This window comes from Podarcis vaucheri (genome assembly GCF_965113315.1).
Source record: "Podarcis vaucheri genome assembly, chromosome: 1".
Classification (NCBI taxonomy): Eukaryota; Metazoa; Chordata; class Lepidosauria; order Squamata; family Lacertidae; genus Podarcis; species Podarcis vaucheri.
The window spans coordinates 95,678,791-95,704,473 of NC_138759.1; the positions used below are offsets into that span (position 1 = coordinate 95,678,791).

Genomic DNA, 25,683 nt, shown 5'->3' on the forward strand with positions numbered 1-25,683 from the left:
GGGAGTGTTGAAAGGGTTCAACAGGTGCCTGGGAAAGATGCTGGGAAGGAGCACAAGGCAAAGGGTAAGGTGTTGAACTCAAAAAGATCTTGTCAGAATGTGCGGCAAAGGGGGGTGTTGGGTTTGGAACTTAACAGGTTAAGTTCTTCCCAGGATGCCACACCATTCTGACGTCAGTTTTGGAAGCTTGGGAGGAGCTTGGGAGGAGTTTGTCAGTCCCACTCGGTGTTTTGTGGGGAAAGGATGCAGTTTTGTCATGGCTGCAAATAGTCCTGGAAATTCCTATGAAATGTTGGAATAAAAGCTGTAAATAGACAAACCTGGACTCTGTGTGTTTGTCTGAGAGCTGAGACAAGCTACGTGACAGTTCTACACCGCTGTGCGAAGCTCTGCTGAGTCGTGACGGAAAGCCGCAGCAGAAGTGTGCCGGGCGGCCATAAATTGCTAATTGAGGTTCGCAAATCAATTAGCGGGAGTCACGGAGATCAAACGGCTGGTGCATGAGACAGTTCTAAGGAAGGTGCCAGCCACTGTCTAGAACAATGGAGGGGGCCCTGATGCCTTGCCTCTCCCTCAGAACGGCTGCAGATGGAGAGCGTTCTGAGAAGAGAAGAACCAAAATAGAATAATGTTTCCATTAAGCTGATGGAAGGGGCCCTTCTCTCTCTCCTTCTGTGGCGTTTGCCCATTCCTTGTGATTTTGTTTGTACAGGGGGGTGGAAATGGTTAATGTAGATTGACCAATGAGAAAGCTCAGAGGCGGAGCCTACCTGGTTTTGAGGCTCAGCCCAGAGGTTTTACCATTGGGAGATAGAGGAGTCAGAGTCACAAAGAGACAGTAAAAGACGAACATAGTGGTTGTGACAGCTGGAGTGAGAGACAGGGATAGAACTAAGAGAGAAGAGTGTGACAGTGTGAGATAGTGCCACATCTAGTTAAGGGCACGCATTTGAGAAACCGTTCTGAATATATTTAAATATTTATATATTTGTTCTTCAATAAACTTTAATCTTCCTTATTGACTTTACAACCTGACTGAGACTCAGTATTTCACCAGAAGAAACCTGGTTGGTGGCAGCGGAAGAATAAAGCAGTGGTGTACAGGTCAATAGTCTGTGAAACGACCGGGGGCTCTGTATGAACGCCACTCTCGCTCTCTTAATTAAGTGGAATGGAATGAATGTGGACTGGTGATTACAGGACCATGTGGTCCTGGCAGTATCCTAGCTCAACAATGTGCCTTAGATTTTCCTAGGGTTTGGGCACCTGTGTTAACTGGGCTAGTTGGGGACAGGAGAATATCAGCACTTATATGATCAATGTAGAGTCAAGCTCTGCTCTGAACTATCCGTTTCTACGTCAAATCGTTCAAACAAAGACTGAAGTTAAATCCAACATATTTTAATAGGCTACTATAACACATGCATCCCCCTGCCACCTTTTCCTCCCCTCCCATTGAAAAGACAGGATAAGCATTTGAAAACTGAAATCCAGATGCTTCGTAATGGTTGGTTCTAATAGGCTTTGCCTGGGAGCACTATTCTGTCACATCAAATGACATTTCTAGCTCAATAGATCAGGCTCTCTTTCACAGCTGGGTGAGTTAGATCCAGCCACCCAGTGCAGACCCCAAGCAAGATTTTCACCTCCAGATTGTCAAGGAAGTAGAAAGTAGCTCAACTCCTAGGCCACTCAACTGAAGTAATTTATTGAAATATATATTTTGCTTGGTGTAGAAACAAAACAGAGTCGGTCTCATTTACTAACTGCTCATTTTATAAATGCTTCTCAACCACTTACACTAAGGGCTGTTTGCAAACGGAAGCCTTGCTTGTAACACTCAATTATGTCCTGTTGCGTCTTGTATAATGTTTTGGTAACAGCTGCACAACACAGGTATGCAGCTAGGAAGTTATGGCTTCAAGGGTTTACAGACATAATCCTTCATCTCTTCACAACCTAGCGAAATAAGATTAAATCTACTCTGGCCCCATAGGTATGCACAGATTTGTGGACACCCAGCAGTAGATGCTCATCATCCAGCTTCCTCTTAAGAACTGCCTGATAGTGAAAGCCCTTCACCATAAGGTCCCAAGGCAGGTCACAACCATACGGTCATATAACATTAAAATCACTTAAAACAAACTGGTGAATGTACATGAACAACAGCAGTGGTCCCGCAAAAAATGGCAATTCCACGTGGCTAGCAGAGTAATTTAGCACAACTTCTTTTTGACAGTAGTCCAACTTCCTTTCTCCATTGACATATATATGATCATATTACAATGTTCGTAGCCATCATTGGTAATCAATGGAGATAGGACAGATTCTAGCTCAGGGAGAGGAGGAGGAAACAGGACGCAAAGGAATTGAGGTGGGGTGGGTGGAAAACGGCTTGAGAGCATAATGCAGTGATGGAGAGGTGGGGGACAAGGAAGAAAAGGCTCAGCGGGTTAAAAGGTCAAAGTAGCAAGGTCCCTAAAAGTGGGAAGCTGCAGGAGCATGGAAAGAATGGGCTGACTGAGGACAATATAATGCCATTGGCTTCCTCTGCAGTAAAAGACCATTATAACCCCGTGAAGCTATGGGCAAAGTTTATATACACAAACATACAAAAGTGCTTTTCCTGTGTACATATTTTTTCTACACTTTCACATTTTGTTACCACTGCTTTTAAAGCCCCTGCAATTTCATTTTATTACGCTCTGAAAGAGGATTTGCTCTTTTTCCCCCCTTGCCAAAGTAAGAATTTCACCTGCAACCTAAAGATTCACTGTTGCTGAAGTGATTGATGTGACAGATGGCTCAGCTCTAGCAAAGCTTTTTTCCACCCTGCAACTGCTAGCAAACAAGGGAGCCTTGTTCCCATTCAACAACTATTTTCTCTTTGCAAACGCATTCTCTCCAGGACAATTGGAATGCGTCACATGGAGGGCGATTCTGAATGTGTGAACTTGTCCTGAATCAAATGTGAACTTTCAATCAATAGAAAGCTTTAAAATCAACATTCACATTACAGCATTAGGCTTGTATATATTACCAGCTCCTAGCTGGATCCACTCTGGATATGCATAGATTGATTAGATCAGCCTACCTGATGTCCAAAACAGAAGCAGGGCCATGGATACAGTTTTGTGTATCTGTTGCCATGTCTCATTTAGCAGCGGCAACTATATTAATGGATTTGCATTGGGGAGAACAGTTTCCAAGAAACCATAGCCAATAAAAGGTATGCACCCAAAGCTCAGTGAAACGGAATAGACTTTGCATACAGAAAGCTTCTCAAAAAGCATTCTCTAGTTTATTTTTTTTTCAAGTAGCAGAGCAGGAAAGATCTCTGCTGGGAGCTACTGGCAGTCAGAGTAGGGTCTACACTGAGAATACTGCTCTATCCAGTCCAGAGAAAGGGAACAGACACTGCTGGGAGTCAACATCCTATCAGCTTCACCAGCATGAAACCAAGTCAACTTTGCTTTCCGTAAAGTGATGATGAGAACACTACAGAGCTGTTACATGAGATCCATTAATGAGCAATTTTGGAAGGAGGAGCTTAAAACCATTTTTCAGGGTGGCTTTTGCAAGCTAGAATGCTCAGTAACCAAATTTCAATAGTTCCCTCTCTATTTATGTGAAACTAACAGGCATTTCCACTTTGGGTGATGGGACTTTCTTGTTTCATGCTGTGATTAATTTTAATGTCGGGAAAATTCGTGAGTTTTAAGTGTGTGGGGAATATGAATTCCTTATAAACTTGGGGCTCTCATCAGAGGAATACAAGAGCCTCATTATTAGTAAAAAACACACACACACACAAATTCCTTATTATTAACAAATAAATCCTAAATCCTTTCCTTATCAGAGGAGGATAGGAATGGAAAGGGAAAACATTCCCTCTATTTGCAGTTTGCCTGGACTACAACACAACACAGACATTCCAGGCACGTACACAATTGTTTAGTGAATCTGTCTTTCATAATGGCCTTTAGCTTCAATACAAAGGGCCTTTTTAGAAAACAAAACAACCAAATATCAAAGGCTAAATATTTTTGCACAAACGTTGAAACTGTATGAATGCCTCTTTTCTGCAAAACTATTTCCACAACAAGATTCTTGATTTTTCCATTTTATTCTTTTCATCTTGGCAGAAAGCTAATAATATGGTAAACTCTAGCTTCTTGGATCAAAAGTTCATCTCTCGAGTCAGTGAAGTCAAAGCTCATCTTGTCTTTACAGGGAAGGTGGGATGACTGTGAGTCACTTAACCGTGTTAAGACAAGAGATAATATAATGGGAATAATTTCTGAAGACGAGTAGCTGGTAGATTTGAAGGGGAAATGGGAACACAGTTTCATAAAACTTTAATGACTGAGAACCCAGTGCATGCCCACACTTCCATTTGCCCCATGCCTCGAAAGCACAGGTCCAAGCAGCTCTTCGTTTGTTCCACCACTTTTCCCCAGGAAAACCCGTTGTTTACTGCCGAATCAGAACAAACGTCAAGCCACAAAAAAACCAATTGACATTTGTTGTGAGTCAGTGTAAGCAGCAGGTTTTCCCATGGAAAAGTAGTGGAACAAGCAGAAGTGTGGGTGAGTTTCTCAGTCAACAACACACTTCCCCAACCTCATGCCCTCCAGCTGTTTTAGACTGCAGTTGTGCATCAGGGCTGGGGAAAGCTCATTTCCAAGAAAGGAAGGGGAGGAAACAAGGGCGGTTTGACTATTAGAGATCTTCTCAATATTGTGGCATGCCTGTAACCCAGAGTCCGATCCTTATTTACAATTATGTATTACAGGGTTCTGAGGCAATGGTAAACTATGGTTTGTTGCAGCCCTTGGTATGTTATTATATGGTGGTGCAGAAATGCTGTAAATATATATAAATAAAAAACAATAAATAAACCCAGCAACTAACTAAAAAACTGGATTGTATGAGTAGAAAGCAGGGGAACGGGAACAGGTATAGGACTTACTCCCATCTCTCCAAACCATGGTTTAATATTGCATGTGAGCCAACCCATAGAGCAGAGGAAGCCAACATTGTGTCCTCCAACTTTTGTTGAACTGCAGTGCCCATTATCCTTAAACATAAGTCATGCTGGCTGGGGCTGATGGGAGCTGGAAGGCACCACACTGGCTCCCAGCCATAGTGTCTAGGTTGCTTGCAAATTAACGATACAGGTCACAGACATTTGGTGCTAACTTACCAGGCCGCAGATTTAGTGAGATCTTTTGTGGCATTATCTGGATAACATCCGAACTGGCCACACTAGAGCCCTTGCTGCTCAAAGGAAGGTTCTTCACTATTTTAATGCTGCTTTTTGTACTCTCAAAGTGCCCCGCACAACCATTGGCTATTAGATTTTCGGTGAAGTCACACCTCGAAGTGATGGATTTTTTGCTGCCAAATTCCTGCGAGGAAACAAAATTGAAGTATGCAGCGTGAGAAAATCAGTTTGCCCAAAGGATTGTAATGATTCAACAGAGAGCTAGCTGGGAATACATTTTTATTATTGGAATTTTCATCCTGTAAATCCCACAGAAAGCTCATAAAAACAACCTTTGGGGTTATTCCATTTTAACTTACAATCAACCCATGAGTTAGGTTGGGCTGAGAGAATTTGACTGGTTCAAGGTCAGCCAGTAACATTCATCAGCCACCGGGAATCTGATTCCAGTTTGCCATGGTTCAAGTCTAATGAAGACCTACAATTCCAAAATCCATAGCAGGGAAATATTCTTATTTGGCCAGACCAATTGTTATGAATAGTGAGCAAACATCTAAGTTCCCCAGAACTCATCAAGGTAAATGTTAAACAAAACTGGGGGGTGGGGGATGGATTTTTTTCTTACGGGCAAACCCTTTTTAAATGCTTACAGTATCACCTAAATACCATTGCCTCAGGGAAAGGCAGGGTTTCTTCAGATTTGAACATACACATGTGTGTTTCTACAGACACGCCAGGATGATGGAAAGGTAGCAATTCTAAAGCAGTGTTTCCCAACCGGTGTTCCGCAGCACACTAGTGTGCCGCCGGACGTTGCCTAGTGTGCCGTGGGAGGGAGGCAGGCGAGTCGGGCTAATCCTCCGGCCCCGCTCCCCCGGGGAACGTGCCCCGTCATCCGCTTCTGCCTTGCTCCCTGTAACAGGAATTCCCCAAACTGCATCAGCATCTGCCGCTTGCCCAGCAGCCCCGGCGCTGCCTTGCGCCCGGCGCCCCCGCCATCCTCGGCGCAGGGAGCGAGGGGCGCGCAGGCAGGCGCTGCCCGGCGGAGCGACGGCTCCTTCCGAGCGGCTGGCAGTGTCTGGGCATGACTGGCCTCCCGCCTGGTCCCGCGGCGGCTGCAGACGCGGCCAAAGCAGCGCAGGGAAGGAGACGCCCGGCCGCCCAGCCCAGCCCCGCACGCTCCCACTCTCTCTCGGCGGCCGGGGAGCAGGGCCAAAGCGGGCCCCCACCTGAGTGGCGGCTGCGTGAGCCAATAGGTGAGCTGGGGCAGAGGGGGAGGCGGGGCTCCGGAGAACAAAGGAGGGAGGGGGCACCCGGGAGAAGGGGGCGGGGCGGGAGGAGCGGGGCGCTGCACCCGGGACGCCCCAGTTCCGCCGGGTTAGAAGCCGGCGGCCTACCTCTGCTGGCCGTGGAAGGCAGCCGGGTCTGGATCGCGCCCCGAGAGTGGCGGGGTCCGCGCACAGCCTGCCCTCCAGGCTGGGAAGTGGCTCCTAGGCTCCGCCTGAAGCCATGCAGAGCCCGCAAGGCGCCCTCGGCGCAACTTGGCCGGGGCAAAAGGCGAAGCTCTGGAGGGAAAGGCGGCCGGATTCCCCTCCTCGGCGGGTCCGGTGGTCTCCCGCCTCCTCTGAGGAAGGGTCTCTTCTTCAGCTTTTCTGATCCTTCGTGGCCCCGTTGGGAGAAGCCGAAATAAATAATGGCCGTGCCATTAAAGTTCTCTCTTTTATAAAAGGGATCCTAATAGAATCGTAGAGTTGGAAGGGATCCCCAGGGCTATCCAGTACTGTACAACCCCTGCAGTGCAGGAATCTCAGCCATAGCATCCATGGCAGACAGACATCCCACCTCTGCTTAAAAACCTCCAAGAAGGGAAAAACCTCCCGAGGGAGACCATTCCCCTGTTGAACAGCCCTTACCAGCAGAAAGTTCTTTCCCATGTTTAGTCAAAATCTTTATTGTAACGTGAATCCACTGGTTCGAGTCCTACCTTCTCTACCTTCTATGCTGTTACTATTTTTTTATTTATTTTTTACATAAGTAAAAAGTGACCTTTCCCCATCTGGCATGGTGGTGTGCCTCGAGATTTTTTCCATGAAACAAGTGTGCCTTTGCCCAAAAAAGGTTGGGAAACACTGTTCTAAAGAACTAAAGCATTAGAAACAATGCAAGCAGAGGTAGGCAGGAAAATCAGTGAGTCATTTTTTAATCTACAAACCACCACGATTTAGATTTCTGCAATTATGGAAAGAGATCAGAGCAGCTGAATGACAAACAGATGGTTACTCTCTTGCTTCAGACCCAAACCTTTCCCCACTATGAACAAATCAAACTTGTTGTTCCCAAAGGAATGTTGGTGTTGGCGGAGGAATATCCACTGGACTAAGGAACACTAATCATTTAAAGGGATCTCAGGAATCAGGGCTGGGGAAAGCCCTTGGAGAACCTTTGTCAAGTAGATAATACCAGGCTAGATGGACCAGTAGTCTGGCTCACTTGTAAGATATCTTCCTGTATTGACTCCAATTGCAGGCTACTACTTGTCAAATTTCTACCAGTTTCTTTGCCTATGCATGTTTAATGGCAGTCATAATAGTCGTTATATAGTGCTTTCTTTAGGTACTCAAAGCTTTTCACAGCCGGTATCTTTGTAATCCGGTAAAGCAGACCATCATTATCTCATATTACAAACAAGGAGCTGATATATTAAGGCTTAGTATGAAGGCCATAGAATGTGCTGAGATTCTGGCTCACAAAGGTTCCCCCCTCCCCAATGGGCTTTAACCCCAGAAGTGCTGCTCTTTTAACATTTTTCGAAACATTTAAAAAATATTAGAGTTTACTTAAACAGCCCATCTAGCTATTCAGGAGCTTTCATAGGAATCCAAGTTCCTGTCAAAATGAAATAAGAGATCTTTGGCCAGAAGTTATATTTGGTATGTGAAATGTAAATCTTGCCTCATTCCAAACAGTGATATTCTAGTCTTATAATAAAAACCCCTCAAAAATAAAAAACAAAAGCACGTAAACCATTTTTGTGGGCACACACATGCATATTTGATGTTGAAAACTCTTCACCAATTTGAGGAGAGAGGAAAAAAAATCCCTCCAAATTATCAAGTTACAAATACAAGGAGTTTGACTTGAAACTGCAAAATGGGCAAAGTATATATTGACCTAGTTGTGGCTTTCTTATTGCTACACATACCCATTATCTACTTCACAACGATTTTTTTAAAAAAGTTTCCTCATTTGAACTTTCTATGCACAAATCACTAGCTAAGCCTGTGTCATAAAAAACAGAATAAGTAAATTTGCAAGCAAACACAATCACAAGTATGCAATTGCACAATTCTTGGCAAAGATTTTTTAAAGGACTAGTTAGAAGAAAGGTCAAGCCGGAAACCAGGTCATGCTCAGCAAAGAACAGAGGCCCAGTTCTTACCAGGCAATAAACTTGCATCTGGGTCGAACCACTGTTGTTGCTCGTTTATTTTGTCCAACATCTCTAGGTAAAGGGTAAAGGGGCCCCTGACCATTAGGTCCAGTCGTGGCCGACTCTAGGGTTGCGGCGCTCTTCCGGGTCATGTGGCCAGCATGACTAAGCAGCTTCTGGCGAACCAGCACACGAAAACGCCTACCTGCTGGAGTGGTACCTATTTATCTACTTCAACTTCGACATGCTTTCGAACTGCTAAGTTGGCAGGAGCAGGGACCAAACAACGGGAGCTCACCCCATCATGGGGATTCAAACCGCCAACCTTCTAATCGGCAAGTCCTAGGCTCTGTGGTTTAACCCACAGCGCTACCAACATCTCTAGCTATACACAAAAAACCTTAAGAGTCCATTTGACCAGAAAACATGATGGGATGCACCTAGGGGGCAAGATACTTCACCCATTCTACCTTAAATTCGGAGTGGGGTGGGGTAGAGTAGGACCCTTATGGGTGAAGAGTAATCCAGTACAAATTTATACAGGAAGACTAACTTCTGAGACTTCTAAAGAAACAAGTATAGAGGCATTGCCCATCAAGCACCTTCCAGATGTTTTTGGACTACAACTCCCATCGTTCCCAGTCAGCACAGCCATAGTGGTTGCGACTGGTACAAAACCTCTGGAGGGTACCAGGTAGAAGAAGGCCAATATAGAGGACTGCACTGCCAATAATCTCTTAGTTGCTTCCGACATGTGGAAATGTTCTTCGTCAACACAGGATGAGCTGCATGCAGGGCTTCTGGCCAAAGCATACAAATCCATTAAAAGCAATATAAATTAAACAGAACTTGTAAGGAATGCATGCCTATATCTCAGGCATCTATGGGATGTCAGGTAAGCATTTTTGTCTGCTTCCCCAGTCAGATACCAATAGCCAGGAGTTTGTTTCACCAGTTTTGGCTGGTACACCCTATATGACGAGATCTGGCCTAGCCACAGTAATCTGTGTCCTGGTCATGTACTGGCTTGACTAGTGTAACACGCTTTACATGGGGCTGCCTTTAAAGACTGTTTGGAAGCCTCAGCTGGTATAAAATCCAAAACACTAGAGAGTACTGGACAGGTGGGTACATGGTTGCATTTCTGGACCTAATTTAAGGTGCTAGCTTTAAGCTTTAAAGCCTGAAAGAAATAGGTCCAAGATATCTGAAGGACTATCTGCACCCATGTTGTCTTGCATGCCCTACATCACAGGTCCTCTTTGTTTGCCCGCCAACTAACCAATGAGATTGGCAGGCACAAGAGGGCTTGTTCTATGGTGGCCCCATGCCTTTGGAACACCTTACTCCAGGGGTGCTGGACCGTTTTAGCTCTGCCGCCCAGATTGTTATCTTCCCAAACCCCTCGCCAATGACGCTTCAACAGGTGGGCATGTACTCTTTTATTTAATATGAAAGCCTCCATGGTGGACTTTTTATTTGGATAGGCAGCATATAAACGTTTTGAACTAAATGAAGGTGGGATGAGCCCTATTTCTCAACTAGCGAATGCAAAAAGAGAAACAGAGGAGCTTGCAGAGGCACTAGAATAAAATTCACCTCTGTACAGTACATTTCAGCCCTCTCATAGAATCATAGAGTTGGAAGAGACCACAAGGGCCATCGAGTCCAACCCCCTGCCAAGCAGGAAACACCATCAGAGCACTCCTGACATATGGTTGTCAAGCCTCTGCTTAAAGACCTCCAAAGTAGGAGACTCCACCACACTCCTTGGCAGCAAATTCCACTGTCGAACAGCTCTTACTGTCAGGAAGTTCTTCCTAAGGTTTAGGTGGAATCTTCTTTCTTGTAGTTTGGATCCATTGCTCCGTGTCCGCTTCTCCGGAGCAGCAGAAAACAACCTTTCTCCCTCCTCTATGTGACATCCTTTTATATATTTGAACATGGCTATCATATCACCCCTTAACCTCCTCTTCTCCAGGCTAAACATGCCCAGCTCCCTTAGCCGTTCCTCATAAGGCATCGTTTCCAGGCCTTTGACCATTTTGGTTGCCCTCCTCTGGACACGTTCCAGTTTGTCAGTGTCCTTCTTGAATTGTGGTGCCCAGAACTGGACACAGTACTCCAGGTGTGGTCTGACCAGAGCAGAATACAGTGGCACTATTACTTCCCTTGATCTAGATGCTATACTCCTATTGATGCAGCCCAGAATTGCATTGGCTTTTTTAGCTGCCGCGTCACACTGTTGGCTCATGTCAAGTTTGTGGTCAACCAAGACTCCTAGATCCTTTTCACATGTACTGCTCTCAAGCCAGGTGTCACCCATCTTGTATTTGTGCCTCTCATTTTTTTTGCCCAAGTGCAATACTTTACATTTCTCCCTGTTAAAATTCATCTTGTTTATTTTTGCCCAGTTCTCTAATCTGTCAAGGTCGTTTTGAAGTGTGATCCTGTCCTCTGGGGTGTTAGCCACCCCTCCCAGTTTGGTGTCATCTGCAAATTTGATCAGGATGCCCTTGAGTCCATCATCCAAGTCGTTGATAAAGATGTTGAATAAGACCGGGCCCAAGACAGAACCCTGTGGCACCCCACTAGTCACTCTTCTCCAGGATGAAGAGGAACCATTGATGAGCACCCTTTGGGTTCGGTCAGTCAGCCAGTTACAAATCCACTGAGTGGTAGCATAGTCAAGACCGCATTTTACCAAGACCGCATTTTACCATGTATCTACTCTTTTGTTTTTCTTAAAAAAAAACCTCCTGCATGCTTCCGGCCTGGTACACTCTGAAAGATTATTCTGCATGAGCTATTTCAGTGATCTGTGCTTTGTTCTTCTGTATTTTTCCTTTGCACTAAGAGCTACCCAGGCATCCTTGGGGTTTATTTTTTAAACAAACGTGTGTTTTTTCTTCCATCTCGTTTTGAGGCTCAAAGTGAGTATGGATATCATGTAAATGCTGTATAAAATTGTTAGTAACAGCTAAAGATAGGGGAGAAATTCGATTTTTGATTCAGTTTGTGTTTTGTGCTAAAAATATATATAAATGTACTGATGAAAATAATTTAAAAACGCATCACACAAGGCAGGTTTGATTTGCAAAAATATGTTATGAATACAATTTTGTACTGAAGAGCCGATGAATTTTTACAAGGAGTCTTCTTTTTAAAAAAGCAAACTAACGAGGAAATGTGGAGAACTGAACTTAAGAGTTGTTTTCTTTAATGAGAAACTGAAATTGACAGATTTGCCCACCTTGTCCAACAGTACAGTAAAGGGTTTTTGTAAAACAAAAACAAAACAGACATCCCCAGTCAGTTATCTCTCTCCTGCATCTGTAATACTCCCCCAGCTGTAAAACTCCACATGTTTTTGGCACCAATTACAAAATACACATTATCTGACAAATCTTTGAGTACAGATTACATTCTACAGACCACAATAAAGTACAAGCATTTTTTAAAAATTGCAGAACCAGAAATATAGACAAACCACACCCTCCTTTTTTTTCAAAAAGGAAGACATTAGAGGCTTTGAAAATTTTGGCTAAGGCACACTGAAGCTAACCCATAATATGAGCTAGAAGTTCATTACCTTATGCAAAGGTTATAAGAAAATACTGCCATTTTTTTCCTTATTCCTTTACATCTTATCTATCTAGAAAAAATAAACTCGTTCTCTGATGTTTTCTGCTTAGCATGCTAATCATTCCCTCTCTTTTTGCTCACTACTCTGCAACACCAATAATAAAAATAAAAACTCGGCAATGCTCTTTTAATTTTTGCCATTTCTCCTGCAATATCTTGCCTCTTTCACGCCTCAGCCTCAAGGCATATACATACCAGGAGCATGTTATTTCCACATACAGTACTACAACTATTTCTTCTTCTTCTGAAAATAGAAGTTTAATGGAAGCTTTCAACTCAGAAACAAAATGCCTCCAGATATATTCTGTCCAAGTATTTCAGGTGAAACATGCTCCCATTATGATACCATCTAGTTCTCTGACTTTATGAAAAAAAAGATCATGCCAGTATAAACTATTGCAGGCTTCATAAGACCATGGTCCACCATTTTAAAGAATTTAAGGAAGCCCATCTTTTGTTATCCATTTACATGTTGCTTAAATCTGCATGTGTTTGATTAGTAAAAGGTAAAGGTAAAGGTACCCCTGCCCGAACGGGCCAGTCTTGACAGACTCTGGGGTTTGTGCGCCCATCTCACATCTATTGGCCGGGGGCCAGCGCTGTCCGGGGACACTTCCGGGTCACGTGGCCAGCGTGACAAGCTGCATCTGGCGAGCCAGAGCCGCACACGGAACGCCGTTTACCTTCCCGCTGGTAAGCGGTACCTATTTATCTACTTGCCCCCGGGGGTGCTTTCGAACTGCTAGGTGGGCAGGCGCTGGGACCGAGCAGCGGGAGCGCACCCCGCCGCGGGGATTCGAACCGCCGACCTTTCGATCGGCAAGCCCTAGGCGTTGAGGCTTTAGCCCACAGCGCCACCCGCGTCCCGTCGTTTGATTAGTACAGTACAACTAATAACGAAGTCTCAAGTGAAACTACTGTGGCTGGTAAGTAAAAAGGTCCAGGGGTTTAGTCATTCAGCAAGGTCTAGGTGTACCCAACTTGGCACCTGCAGAAAGTGTTGGACTCCAATCAGTTATGCTGTTGGGGTGAATGGCAGTTGTCACCCAAAACATATGGATAGCACTAGGTTGGGGAAGCCTGATCTAAGATACAGTGGTACCTCGGGTTACATATGTTTTAATTTGGCTGCTTTACACTTTCATTTTGAGATGAAGCTGGAGCCAGTTTATTTTAACAGTGAAGGACAATTTCAGCCTTTTGTAACGTGGCCCTTTATCACTGTAATCTGTTGTATGCAACCTTTCTTTGCTATTAGCCAAACAGTGCTTTTCCACTACAGTGGTACCTCGGGTTACATACGCTTCAGGTTACAGACTCCACTAACCCAGAAATAGTGCTTCAGGTTAAGAACTTTGGTTCAGGATGAGAACAGAAATCGTGCTTCGGCAGCGCGGCGGCAGCGGGAGGCCCCATTAGCTAAAGTGGTGCTTCAGGTTAAGAACAGTTTCAGGTTAAGAACGGACCTCCGGAACTAATTAAGTTCTTAACCTGAGGTACCACTGTATATTGCACCAAACTCAGGGCTAATAATTGTTTTTTTCTCCTGCAAAATAAAAATGTCATTATTCCTGGAAAACAGATTAAAGGGCACAGTGATCTGTGCAGAACTGCAAGTCCTAAAAACCTAGATTTGGAAAATCCTCAGAAAAAAAGATGCCCTGTTAGACTTGCCACTGGAATGGGGGGGGGGGGGTCAGGGTGAATTTGAATATCCTGCTGAGATTCTGCCACTTCCAAACAAGCATCTTAGGATGCTCAAAGAATAGCAGCACAAAACTGAATTTGTTAACATTCCATTAGGCAGACAGATTTTCCACACTTCTCAGGACAGGGAAAGTAAATCTGAAAATAGAATTCTGCCTGCAGACTACAATGCAATATTTGCACTGATGGTGCAATCCTATATTCAGAAATGTGCACATTATTAAAAATTGGATTTATACCACACCATTCCTCCAAGGAGCTCAGAGTGGGGCACATGCTTTCCCCCCTTCTCTATTTTGTCCTCACTGCAAACCTGTAAGGCTGAGAGACAGTGACTGACCCAAGGTCACCCAGTGAGCTTAATGACTGAGTGGGGACTAGAACCCTCGTCTCGCAGGTCTTAAGGCTTACCCAGACTTGCCCCACCACTTTCCCCCGGGGAAAACCCCAACTCTACCTCTGAATCAGAGAGAACGTCAATCGAGTTTTCTCCGGATTGACGTCTGCTCCAATTTATCGCTAAAGTGTGGGATTTTTGGTGGAGATCAGTGGGACAAGGGCAAAACGGCACAGATCTGTTCCTACCAAGCATAGAGCATGCAGAAAACCACTGAAATCCATGCTTTCCAGGCACAGGATAAGTCTGGGTGAGCGCTTAGTATGACATTCTAACCAACACACCACACTGGTTCCATTGTTTTCATTGAGGTTCCTCCCAGAATAAGTGTCTTCAAGGCTGCTGCTTAAGGGTTGCATTCAGTGAAGTTAAAGAGTTGGAACTCGAATTTGCTGCCTTTCTCAAACAGCGGGCTGCCTTTCTCAAACAGATCCTCTTGCCCGAGAGGTTCCACAAGCAGACAAATGTGTATGCACTAGTGAGTTCTTGTGAAATGGTTCCGCCAGCAGGCCTGTTGCACTGGATCCTTCTCTTGCACAACTTTCAGAAATTGATCTCCATTACTGCAAAGGCCCTTCTGATAACAGACTGGTAGCTTTGGCTGCAACCCTTAGTAATCCCAGAGCCCCATAAACCTGGAACCAAGGACTGGAATTCAATACAGTACTATCATTCAGTAAGTGCAAGCATTTTAGCTTGCACCGTGGAACTATCTCCCCTCTTCCCCCCGCCCAAAAAAAGCATGCTGCTCTCCCGGCCACACAGAGGAGATTTGGGGAGGTGTATGGGGAGGATTTGGGGCAGGGAGCTCAATTGCACTAACAGGAGCCCTTGTGCTGCCCACTAGGGCACCAAATTAGTTTAATCCGGCCCAGGAAACCCTAAACTTTTTCCTTGGCTAACAAGGTTTTCGTGACTCTAAATATAAATTTTCCTGGCTAGCGTCTCCCGCCCACGCAAAGTTGGAACTTTTGTACAAAGTGGGGAAGAAACAAGGACACTTAAAAGGTCTGCTACAACTCTGTACTGTTAGAATATCAATGTCAACTTTTTTCACTAAACATTGAAAAACTTTTCCTTACGGGCAGTTGCACAATTAAAGGGAGGTAATTTAAACTAAGAGCTATTGTGGCCTTCAGGAATTATTGTCTATAAACAGCCCCTTTTCACCTCTTTGCTCTCCAGTCAAGTCGGTGGGGGGGGGGGAATCTAAACCAAATAATTGATTTGATAACGCAGCATCAGCAGCTACTGCTGAAGGCTGACCTATAACTAGCGGTCACAACAACTCCCGGATAAACATTTCTGTTGGCAGAGCCACTCAAAAAATAGCCCTTTTGTGCCAAGAAAATAAAACAAATCTAGCCCAACACCACAGCTTCGCAAGCAATATTTTTTCTTTCTGATGTCACCACCACTTATACACTTGGCAGAAACACACTTCTTACAGATGCATACAAGATGTCTCTGAGGCATTGGGGGGGGGAGTAACCCTTCCCCTATGCGTATGCACTCTTTGTACAAGAGGCTGAGCATATGAAGAACTAAACACCATTCTCCTCCTGGCTGGATGTATAAATGTAACAAGAGTGATTGTTTCCCATCCCTACAGGCAACAGTACTCTGGCACTTCTGACCTCAGATGACCAACTTAAGTGTTATCCTATTACTGTGCTTAAATTGAAACTCGCTTCTTACAGGTTGCATCCTGTAAAGTATTTCTACTGGTGCAACAGGACTGATGTTTCCTCTCTTCTCCCCATGCCCCCCAAAATCTGCTCCAGAGAGTGCCACAACATTAGCCTCGGCAGGTCTCCAAGGAAGTGAGCCTAAATATATACAAGAGCCAATTCCCCCATTCCGGCATGCCCCAGTATTTCCATTTCTATTGCCCTGAAGCTCGATCATCACTGTAGTGCAGGGGGCAGCACGGTTTACCTCGCCTGGGCCAGTTTACTCCCGCAGAGATCGCTCCGTGGGACGGATCGCGTCTGCACAGACGTGATTTCTGGCACCGCGGAAGCAAGTCCCCGCTCTGTGCTGTGCCAGTTTAGTGCAGCGCATGGGGACTCGCCGAGTGGACGGCTCAGTTGGGGGTGGGCCTCATGGGCCATTTAAACGACCCCTGTGGGCCGCTTGTGGCCCATGGGCCGCAGGTTGCTGACCCCTGCTGTAGTGGAACTTCTGTAGGGAGAACAGAATAAGAAGAGGCCCTACAGGTGGAAATAGGATGGAGAAACTGCGGGTGGTGGTCTCCCTGAAGCACCAAAACCCCACTAAGAGAATACAGATGGACCCAAATAGTGGAAACAGCAGTGGCCCTGACTGAATGCACACTGTCCAAATGTGGCAACAGAAGTAACTTTTGAGGGACAGTGTTGTGTAGGTCGGCGTGGTTGCTCGAGAGCGAACAGGCAAGACCCCCACTGGTCTTTTCAAAGCTTTATTATCGGTGCAAAAACATTCACAGTGCAGAACGTCTCAATTCCAGGTCTTGCTCAGTCACTAGCAGAATCTGGGAGTGGGCGGTCCTTAAACTTTCCCCAGGAGAGTAGTCTTTTGACCCCCATCCTACGTCTACCCTCTCTGCGCGTAAACAGACTACGCAGAGAAGGCGTGGGCAAAGGGGGACCTGCCTCCCCCCCGCTTGGCTCAGGCCTGGTGCTGTGCCTCTCCCTTGCATCCTCCAAGCCCTGCATCCCTTCCCCACTGGAGGCGTGGCTTCCCTCCTCCACGGAGGAAGTGCTGCTTCTCACAATCTTTGGAGGCTCCCTGTAACCCAACTGCCCTTCCACCTCTCGCCTCTGAGCTGATGGCAGTTCCCTGACAGACAGCATATAAGACATTGCAATGAAAACATCAGGCCATTATCCCAATGTATAAAGTCAAGTTGCATATACAGCATGATACCCACAACCCAAGGCACATTTTAAGTGGGCAGGGAAGTCCGTTACACCAAAGTGACTTCAATAGCTACCAGGATTCCACTTCAGATCACAGCGACTGCAGGCCCAGGCCCACATTAATCATGTGCATTTAAGTCGCATCGGGTTCAGCAGCCCTAGTGTTACAGAAGAGTCGCCACAAAAGGAGGATGTTTATGCCATAATTATGCAAAAGCTCTATTCTTTAGAATTTTTCTTTTTTATATAAAGGATAAAACATGATAAGCATTATCATTCTAATTCATGAGAGGATATTATAAATAAAACAATTGCACTTAAGCATGTATTACACTGCAACTTAATATTACCGTATTTTTCACTCTATAGGACACACTTTTTCCCCTCCAAACATGAAGGGGAAATGTGTGTGTGTCCTATGGGGCGAATGCAGGCTTTCACTGAAGCCTGGAGAGTGAGAGGGGGTGGTGCGCACCGACCCCTCTCGTTCTCCAGGCTTCAGGAAGTTATCCGCAAGCCTTCGGAGCGCTCCGAAGGCTTGCGGACAGCAACCTGCAGCCTGAAGCCCGGCGAGTGCTGCGCCAATTCCTGCTGCGCTCGCCAGGCTTCAGGCAGCCACCCGCAAGCCTTCCCGCTGCGCTCGGAAGTTCCCGCTGTACTCGGAAGGCTTGCGGATAGCTGCCTGTTCTGGGGTCGGGGGAAGCTCCGGGAGCGGCAGTGAGGTTGCGCGCAATCTTGACGCCGCTTCTGGACCTGGGGGGGGGGGGAATAATTTTTTTCCCTTTATTCCCCCCCTAAAAACTAGGTGTGCCCTATGGTCCGGTGCGCCCTATGGAGAGAAAAATGCGGTAATTGAAATATTAATATTAACTAATCTTAAAAGAGTTGGCCCATTAAAATCAATAGACTTAAGCCCACTGATTTCAGTGGGTCTATTATGACTAATGTTAGTTATCAACCATTTCTTTTTGCTTGGACTGCATACTACTGATGCCATTTTTATTGCAAAGGGGGGGGGGGAGAAAAAAATACAACTTCCTGGCACCATTGCCTCAAATGGTCAATTAAGTGTTATTATATAGGTAATTACAAACTTATTTAACAGCAAGGTTCACAATAAGACATGTGAACATTTGAGTTACACATAACTCCTCTTCAGGCTAGAATTAAAACGAAGATTTTGGGCAGAGGCTTGGCGTCGCACCCTTGGTGTTGTTTATGATTTAGTACAGGAGCTGAGGAAGTAATCTGTTGACCAGTCTGCCTTGTACAAAAAAACACCTGAGGTTAAGGATTCTAGGCTGCAAATATACAAAGCTAGTTTTAAAGTAAGCAGGACCAAAGAAAAGTGACAACTCACCTCTTTAGAGCACCAAGCACACTCGGGATGAACAAGCAAACATTCTTCGCAGGAGGTAGCACTGCCACTTGTGCAAATATTGAGACCTTTAAGAGAGCAAACCAGAGAAATTGACCAAAAAAATACCCCATGAGAAATAACAGGGTGCTTGTTACTATTCACACCAGAATAAATACGGCAGATCAGAAACAAAACTAAGGCTGCAATGCTAACCCCACTGGGGGACTAAGCCTCATTAAATTCAACAGAACGCACGTCTTGAGTAGACCTGGACAGGATTGCAGTCAGCAGACGCACTGAAATCAATGGCCATGACTAATTTAACTACAAAGATTTCAGTGAGTGCACTCTACGTATGACTTTATTAGAGACAACCCTTTAGGAATATCTTTCTCTTGATGTGTGATGACTTTGCTCTCCCCCCCAAAAAAAAGCCTGCCTTTGTTGCTTTATAAAAATGAGGTAATTGCTTGTTTTCTACTAAGAAAAGGTTAAATAAACAGCCCTTGCCTAGCAAGTTATCAAAAACTCCCATATTTAGCTAAAAACATGCTAGGTTAGGTTGTTTTTAGTGCTAAGAATTAATGTTTCTATAGGCAGTCAGTCAGCATTTGAATGACTTAACATTTTCAATGCTTGGAGCTAAGACTTGCCACTCTGGGAGCCTTTGGGAAGAAGGATGGGATATAAACTTAATAAATAAAATAAGGGTTATTTTAAAATGAGGGTTATTTTAAAAGCCACACCGTGCACTTTGAGATAGTCTGATCACCAAAGTATTCCACTGTACTGAAGCCTCAAAGTTTTGGGGTGGGGTTTTTTCAGCCCAAACAACCATACAGTGGTACCTCGGGTTCTGTTCTTAACCTGAAGCACCACTTTAGCTAATGGGGCCTCCCACTGCTGCTGCTGCTGCGCCGCCGGAGAACGATTTCTGTTCTCATCCTGAAGCAAAGTTCTTAACTCGAGGTACTATTTCTGGGTTAGCGGAGTCTGTAACCTGAAGTGTATGTAACCCGAGGAACCACAGTGTTACCTTCCTATGTGTTTGAACAAGAATCCTCTGACAAAGTGATATTCCTATCTACTACCAGTACCCAGAATTTTTATAGCAGGGCTCCATTAAACAGCAACATGAGAGACGAAAAGTCAACAGCCATAACTTTCCCATTCATGGCATGGAGATGGGATGATAAGGGAAAGTGTTTATTTCTGCTAGTTGCACAGATGTTAAGAGACAGGTACAGGAGCCCTGACAGAGTAAAAAGATGCATCTTACACTGTAAGCAACAGGCCAGTATTTGAGAGAAGAAAAATCCTAGGCACCTTTCTAGAAAATATTTCAAATTCCTAAGAACCAGCACAAACTTTCTAGGCACATGGCAACCAGATGCTTTGAATTTTCCCCACCCTGCTTGCAGTGTGTTAAAAACATTGGTGAGTTAGTACGCGGAAAGTCCTGTGTAAATTACAGTATTTTTCTGTAGCTGCGCATACTCAATGGAATTTTAGAAAACTGTGGGCAAAAGTTTGTCTGGAAAATTTATGGAACTATTTAAATAAAATATGTCTAGGTTATTCTCTGGAATACGAGAACTTGTGGCAGTCAATTGACTTGCTTTTAAAAAGGGGAATCACAGGTATCCCTCATTTTAAGACTATTTAAGATCTGAATGGATTCTGGTTGAACTGAGTAAACTGCACTGATCTGAATTTGACCTTTTAATAACATGGCATTTAATTATGTGTCTGAACACACATGCAGGTTACATAACTATCTCATTTCATCGCCGTGACCTATTTATTCTTTTAAAGTATTAATATAATAATTTCCACCGGATATCCATGTTATGCAGGGCAGTTTGTTTATCCTGGACAATAGCCAATAAAACACAAAAGTCAGTGTGTATATGCGCAGAAATAATACACACACACCCATAATCAGACAAGCCATATACATACACACAGAGAGAAAAAGAGAATAATAGAATTGTAGCGTTGGCAGGGACCATGAGGATCATCTAGTCCAACTCTCTGCAACGTAGGGATCTTTTTGCCCAATTCGAGTCTCAAACCCACGACCCTGAGATTAAGAGTCTCATAATGTACCAACTGAGGGGGTCGAGCGTTATTTAGTATCTCAGTCTATCAGTCTCACAAGGAGCATTGCTTTTACAGAAACCAAGACAACAGCTGATAGCAGAGACTTCTCTCCATGAATTTGGAGCACTTTCTGAATTACTGGCCAAGGGTATAAAAACCTCCTTTCTGCATTTGTGGCTCCTCATAAGACAAAAGAACAACTTCCTCCACCAATGTCTACCTACATCTAAGCTGGGTATGCCAGTTCTATGATGATCTCATCATGGATGTGTTTCAACACACTTGGCAGAACTGCACTCCCAGCACAAATGTGCCATGGCAAGGAAGGAAAGGATCTTGCTGATATCACCTCTGTTCCCTGCTCTCCAAAACACAAAGGGAGCTTGACTGCATCCCATAACAGCATCTTTAAACAGTGAAATTAACAGGGAGGTTTTTAATGTTTGGTGCTTTATTATGCTTTTAATTCTGTTGGGAGCCGCCCAGAGTGGCTGAGGAAACCCAGCCAGATGGGCAGGGTATCAATAATAAATTATTATAATATTATTATGTCTCATTTCAAAAATGCTGCCATTTACTCGATTGATAATTACGTTAGGTTTTAGACTGCTGGTCTATTAAAGTTCTCATGTGGTGCTCACTGTTTTATACATCTTTGATACATATCTTTCTTGATGAATCTCATTTCTAAACTGCAGAGTCCTGACATGCAGCCAATTAAACAACTGCACTTAAAAATTCAAGGTGATTTATAGCCAGCAATTAAACTGAAGTGGCTGAAAACTCAGTACTTCGATTCTGGTTAAGGACCACATTGCTATGGTAGTTCTTTGGTAATTAATTGGCTACCAGATTGAGCTGCAAGGTTTCATCTCTATAATAATCTCCAGGCTATGTTCAACGCCAAGGCAAAGTACAAAGCAAAACAAATCAAATCAAACAGATATTGCCTGCAGGCTTACACTCTTATAAGATGCTGCTGGATCAGGCCAATGGCTCATCTAGTTCAGCATCCTGTTCTCAGAGGGGCCAACCAGATGTCCATGTAAAGGTAAAGGTAAAGGGACCAGCGCACAGAAACGCCATTTACCTTCCCGCCAGAGCAGTACCTATTTATCTACTTGCACTTTGACGTGCTTTCGAACTGCTAGGTTGGCAGGAGCTGGAACCGAGCAACGGGCGCTCGAACCGCCAACCCTATGATTGGCAAGTCCTAGACACTGTGGTTTAACCCACAGCGCCACCTGCGTCCCGTCCATAGGAAACCAGTGAGCAAAACAGGACCACAAGAGCACTCTCCTGTTTCCAACCACTGATATTCAGAAGCATGAATTGCTGCCTCCAACTGTTGACGCAGAGCATAGTAGCCACTGATAGCCCTCTCCTCCTTGAATTTGTGTTAAAAATTGCACATGTGAAAGCGAAGAGAACTATTTTGTTATGATGTGATAGTATTTATAGACAAGGCAAAGCTATCAATAATACTGATGTGTCAATTTTTCTGTGCCCAGATATTAATAGGGTCAATATCTAATTAAATGAACACAGCTGATGACATTGAATTGACACCGAAATCTAAAAAGAGCCTGACCCAAGGCTAGATTCTAAAACAATTGTGATTTCTTTTTCCCCCACACTGAGGGATCAATTCAATGACAATATGCACACAGTCCTACCGTGTCAACAAAAGCACTGGTCAGTTCCCCCCACGACTTCTCGTTGCAAGCAATCGTAGCTTCAAAAGAGAAAGAACTGAACTACATGGCAAACACAGAATGAACATATTCCAATTCTGTAGTGGAAGATTTCAAGCTTCCCTTCATAACAGCTTCCTTGGTAGATTTCTTGCGATGTGTGCGGATATGTGAAAACTTAAAAACTTGGGCGGTGGCTGCATACATCATTCCAACTCAAGAACTGAGAATTCCCCAAACAAAGTCCAGAAGTGACACCCTATTCTTTTCACTATATGAAACTTAATGCTTCAGAAGGAGGCAGGTGCCCCAGATTCAGTTCTCCAAAGATCTGAATTTAATCAGACACAGAGCTCAATTCAGGCTTTGGGGCCTAGCAAAAAAACCAAACCTGTGGCATTTTCAGTCAGGAGATAAAGAGAAGCGCTAGTGTTCTGGTGCTCCCCAAATAAGGCATCCATCCCTTGTCAAAACACTGGGCTGGGTTTGCCTATGTTGTCCAGTTGACTTGAAGAGGGGTGGTTGTGTCACAGAAACCCTATACACAACGCTTCTCAGGCTCTTCAAACACCATGTTCATGGAACAAACATGCAAATGATGTTCTTAAGAACACAACTGAAATGTCAGGTTTGCAGCAGCATTCCAGTTTACACTATGCCTTGAATAGACCACGCTGTGATAAGCAATATGAACTAGCATCTTCCTTGATTTATTACTGAACTAGTGGAAATTCTTGTCCTGGATTCACACACTCTACTACAGCAATATCTGGAAGGTTCTTGACTGGCCATATAATGAATACAAACATTGAGAAGCCCTATATTGTTTTATAGTCATTTGCCACAGGCGGCTTGGCAGTACATAAAATAATCTTGTTAATGTGGCTTGTTAAACTGTAAACAACACAGAAGGAAATAAATGAATAAAGAACTAAAAGCCACTCCATTGCACTCCTCCTTTTAAAAAGCCCAGAATAATATTAGGGGTAGGGGAACTATGAAGAGAACATGGTGTGCTATGCAGATGGATTTTCTAAAGTGGTGCTATTTTAAAGTGCATTTCAGAAGCAGCATAAGAGCATCCCTACTGTTTAAATGGCAGTTCCCTGGAATGAGCGAATTCTTTTACACAGAGCTGATAACTCAACATCAGCAGCAGAGGGAAGGGCTGTTAGTCATGCTTCCAGCCCCACAACCCCACACATACATTAAGTAAAATAGAAACATTGCCTCCCAACCCCACCCCCATCCACCATGGCCCCCTCCACCTCTTCCCCCCCTTTTCTTCCTAATGTAACCCTAATGTCTCAACAAATGAAACTGACCTGTAGAAAATTTAACTTGAAAAAAGAGACATTGCACATACCTTTGTAACAACAACAACAATAATAATAAACCTTATGCTATATTCTCTCCCAATAATAATAATAATAATAATAATAATAATAATAATAAACCTTATGCTATATTCTCTCCCTAGAATGTGGCTGTTTGTTATTTGGCTTGAGGGCATAAACCACCATGTGAGGTTAAATACTCAGAAAGATGGTATAAAAATCTATGACCTAATCTAAATCTAGTCCAGGCTCTTCATCTGATCATTGTGCACGGTTATTCACCACAGAAACAGGCAGTGAAAACATATTCCAGGACCAGGGCTACCATCCTACAAATATTTACTTGGGAGTAAGTCTCACTGAACTTAAAGGAGCTTATATCTGAGTAAACATGAACATTATCAAGCTATAAGCCTTTACTCAAATTAACATTGTCCACACACATGTTCAAATATTTAACCACAATCATTAGCTTGTTCCACTGTAAACAAGAGCTGGAACTAGTAAGATCCAGTATATGGGTTGCATCTAGCTAAGTCATACTAAAGAGTAGAACAACTGGAATCAGTGGACTTCAAATATTTCAGTGGATCTACACCGAGGATGACTTACTTGAATTTAGCCCCAGGCCTCCAGGTAGACAAGTGATGTATTATTCAATTTCTGCCAAATCAGCTTCCATGCACAAGCAAAGCAGTTTACAGTAGTCAATGGCTCCATATATACACATAGCTTAGCCAATTTATAACTTTATTTGGTTTGGGGGGGAAAGCGCTCTCTGAAACCTGACAGTACAGGAATCAATGGACTATAGCATCAATGACCATCAGGCATATTTGCAGGCTAAGAACTGAGGAGGAGTTTGGATTTGATATCCCGCTTTATCACTACCCGAAGGAGTCTCAAAGCGGCTAACATTCTCCTTTCCTCTCCTCCCCTACAACAAACACTCTGTGAGGTGAGCGAGGCCGAGAGACTTCAAAGAAGTGTGACTAGCCCAAGGTCACCCAGCAGCTGCATGTGGAGGAGCGGGGAAGCGAACCCAGTTCCCCAGATTACAAGTCCACCGCTCTTAACCACCACACCACACTGGCTTCTGAGGAGTGTATCCTACAGGATTCCCTCCTTAATAGAAAAACAAATGCTAGATTTTTTTGATTTTTTTTTGAGGCATTATGTCTCTGAATACCAGTTGCTGAGAACTATAAGTGGGCAGAGTGCTGTTTCCCAAGCAGAACCTGAATTTGCTCCCCGTGGGTATTCGGTTGGGTACTGTGAGAGATAAATTCTGGACTAGATGGACCTCTGCCCTGACTCAACAGGCTCTTTTTCACATATATACACCTTTCCATATATAAGCCACCCTTTCCATAATCTACTGGGGGGGGGGGCATTGAATGACTATCTCAGAACAACAACAACAACACCTATATTGATTGCAGAGGGAAAGTGCAATAAAAGCAAGCCTTGACACTGCTCTACTATTGTTGTCCTGTACGCCAGTCACAGAGTTCTTTTCATGTGGCAAATATACCGTAAATAATAATTGTTTTTCCAGCCTTTGGCTACATATGCTTTGTGAGCCACAAAATTGCTACTATGAAATGTAGGCCAGCCTAGGCTCAACAGAGCGAATATAAGAATGAGAAAGAGAGAGGGGAGGGGGATTCCATTGAAAGACTTATGAAATTCGTCCAATCCATAGGTCTGGGTCATTGAGACCGAGTCCTCCAACAGTCCAACAAATGGGATCCTCTCGTAACTAAGGAGACACCACCTGGCTGAGAGAATAGTTAAAAGGCACTGGTACTGTATGGCTGTAATCTACCTTGCCCTCCTCTAATCAAAGTATTTTATTTTGCACCCCAGGGGTTGAAGTC

The 25,683-nt window shown here is 44.2% G+C and overlaps 1 protein-coding gene across 1 annotated transcript in view; it reads right to left on the minus strand.

Moving 5' to 3' along the window:
- The window catches only part of ITGB5 (integrin subunit beta 5), a 101,414-nt gene that overhangs the window by 69,790 nt on the left and 5,941 nt on the right, over window positions 1–25,683 (minus strand). Inside the window, exons 2-3 of the mRNA XM_082235275.1 lie at window positions 18,670–18,755; window positions 5,207–5,411 (exon numbers count right to left, since the gene is read on the minus strand). Of these exons, the coding sequence (XP_082091401.1) occupies window positions 5,207–5,411; window positions 18,670–18,755 (291 nt within the window). The remainder of the gene's footprint in view (window positions 1–5,206; window positions 5,412–18,669; window positions 18,756–25,683) is intronic.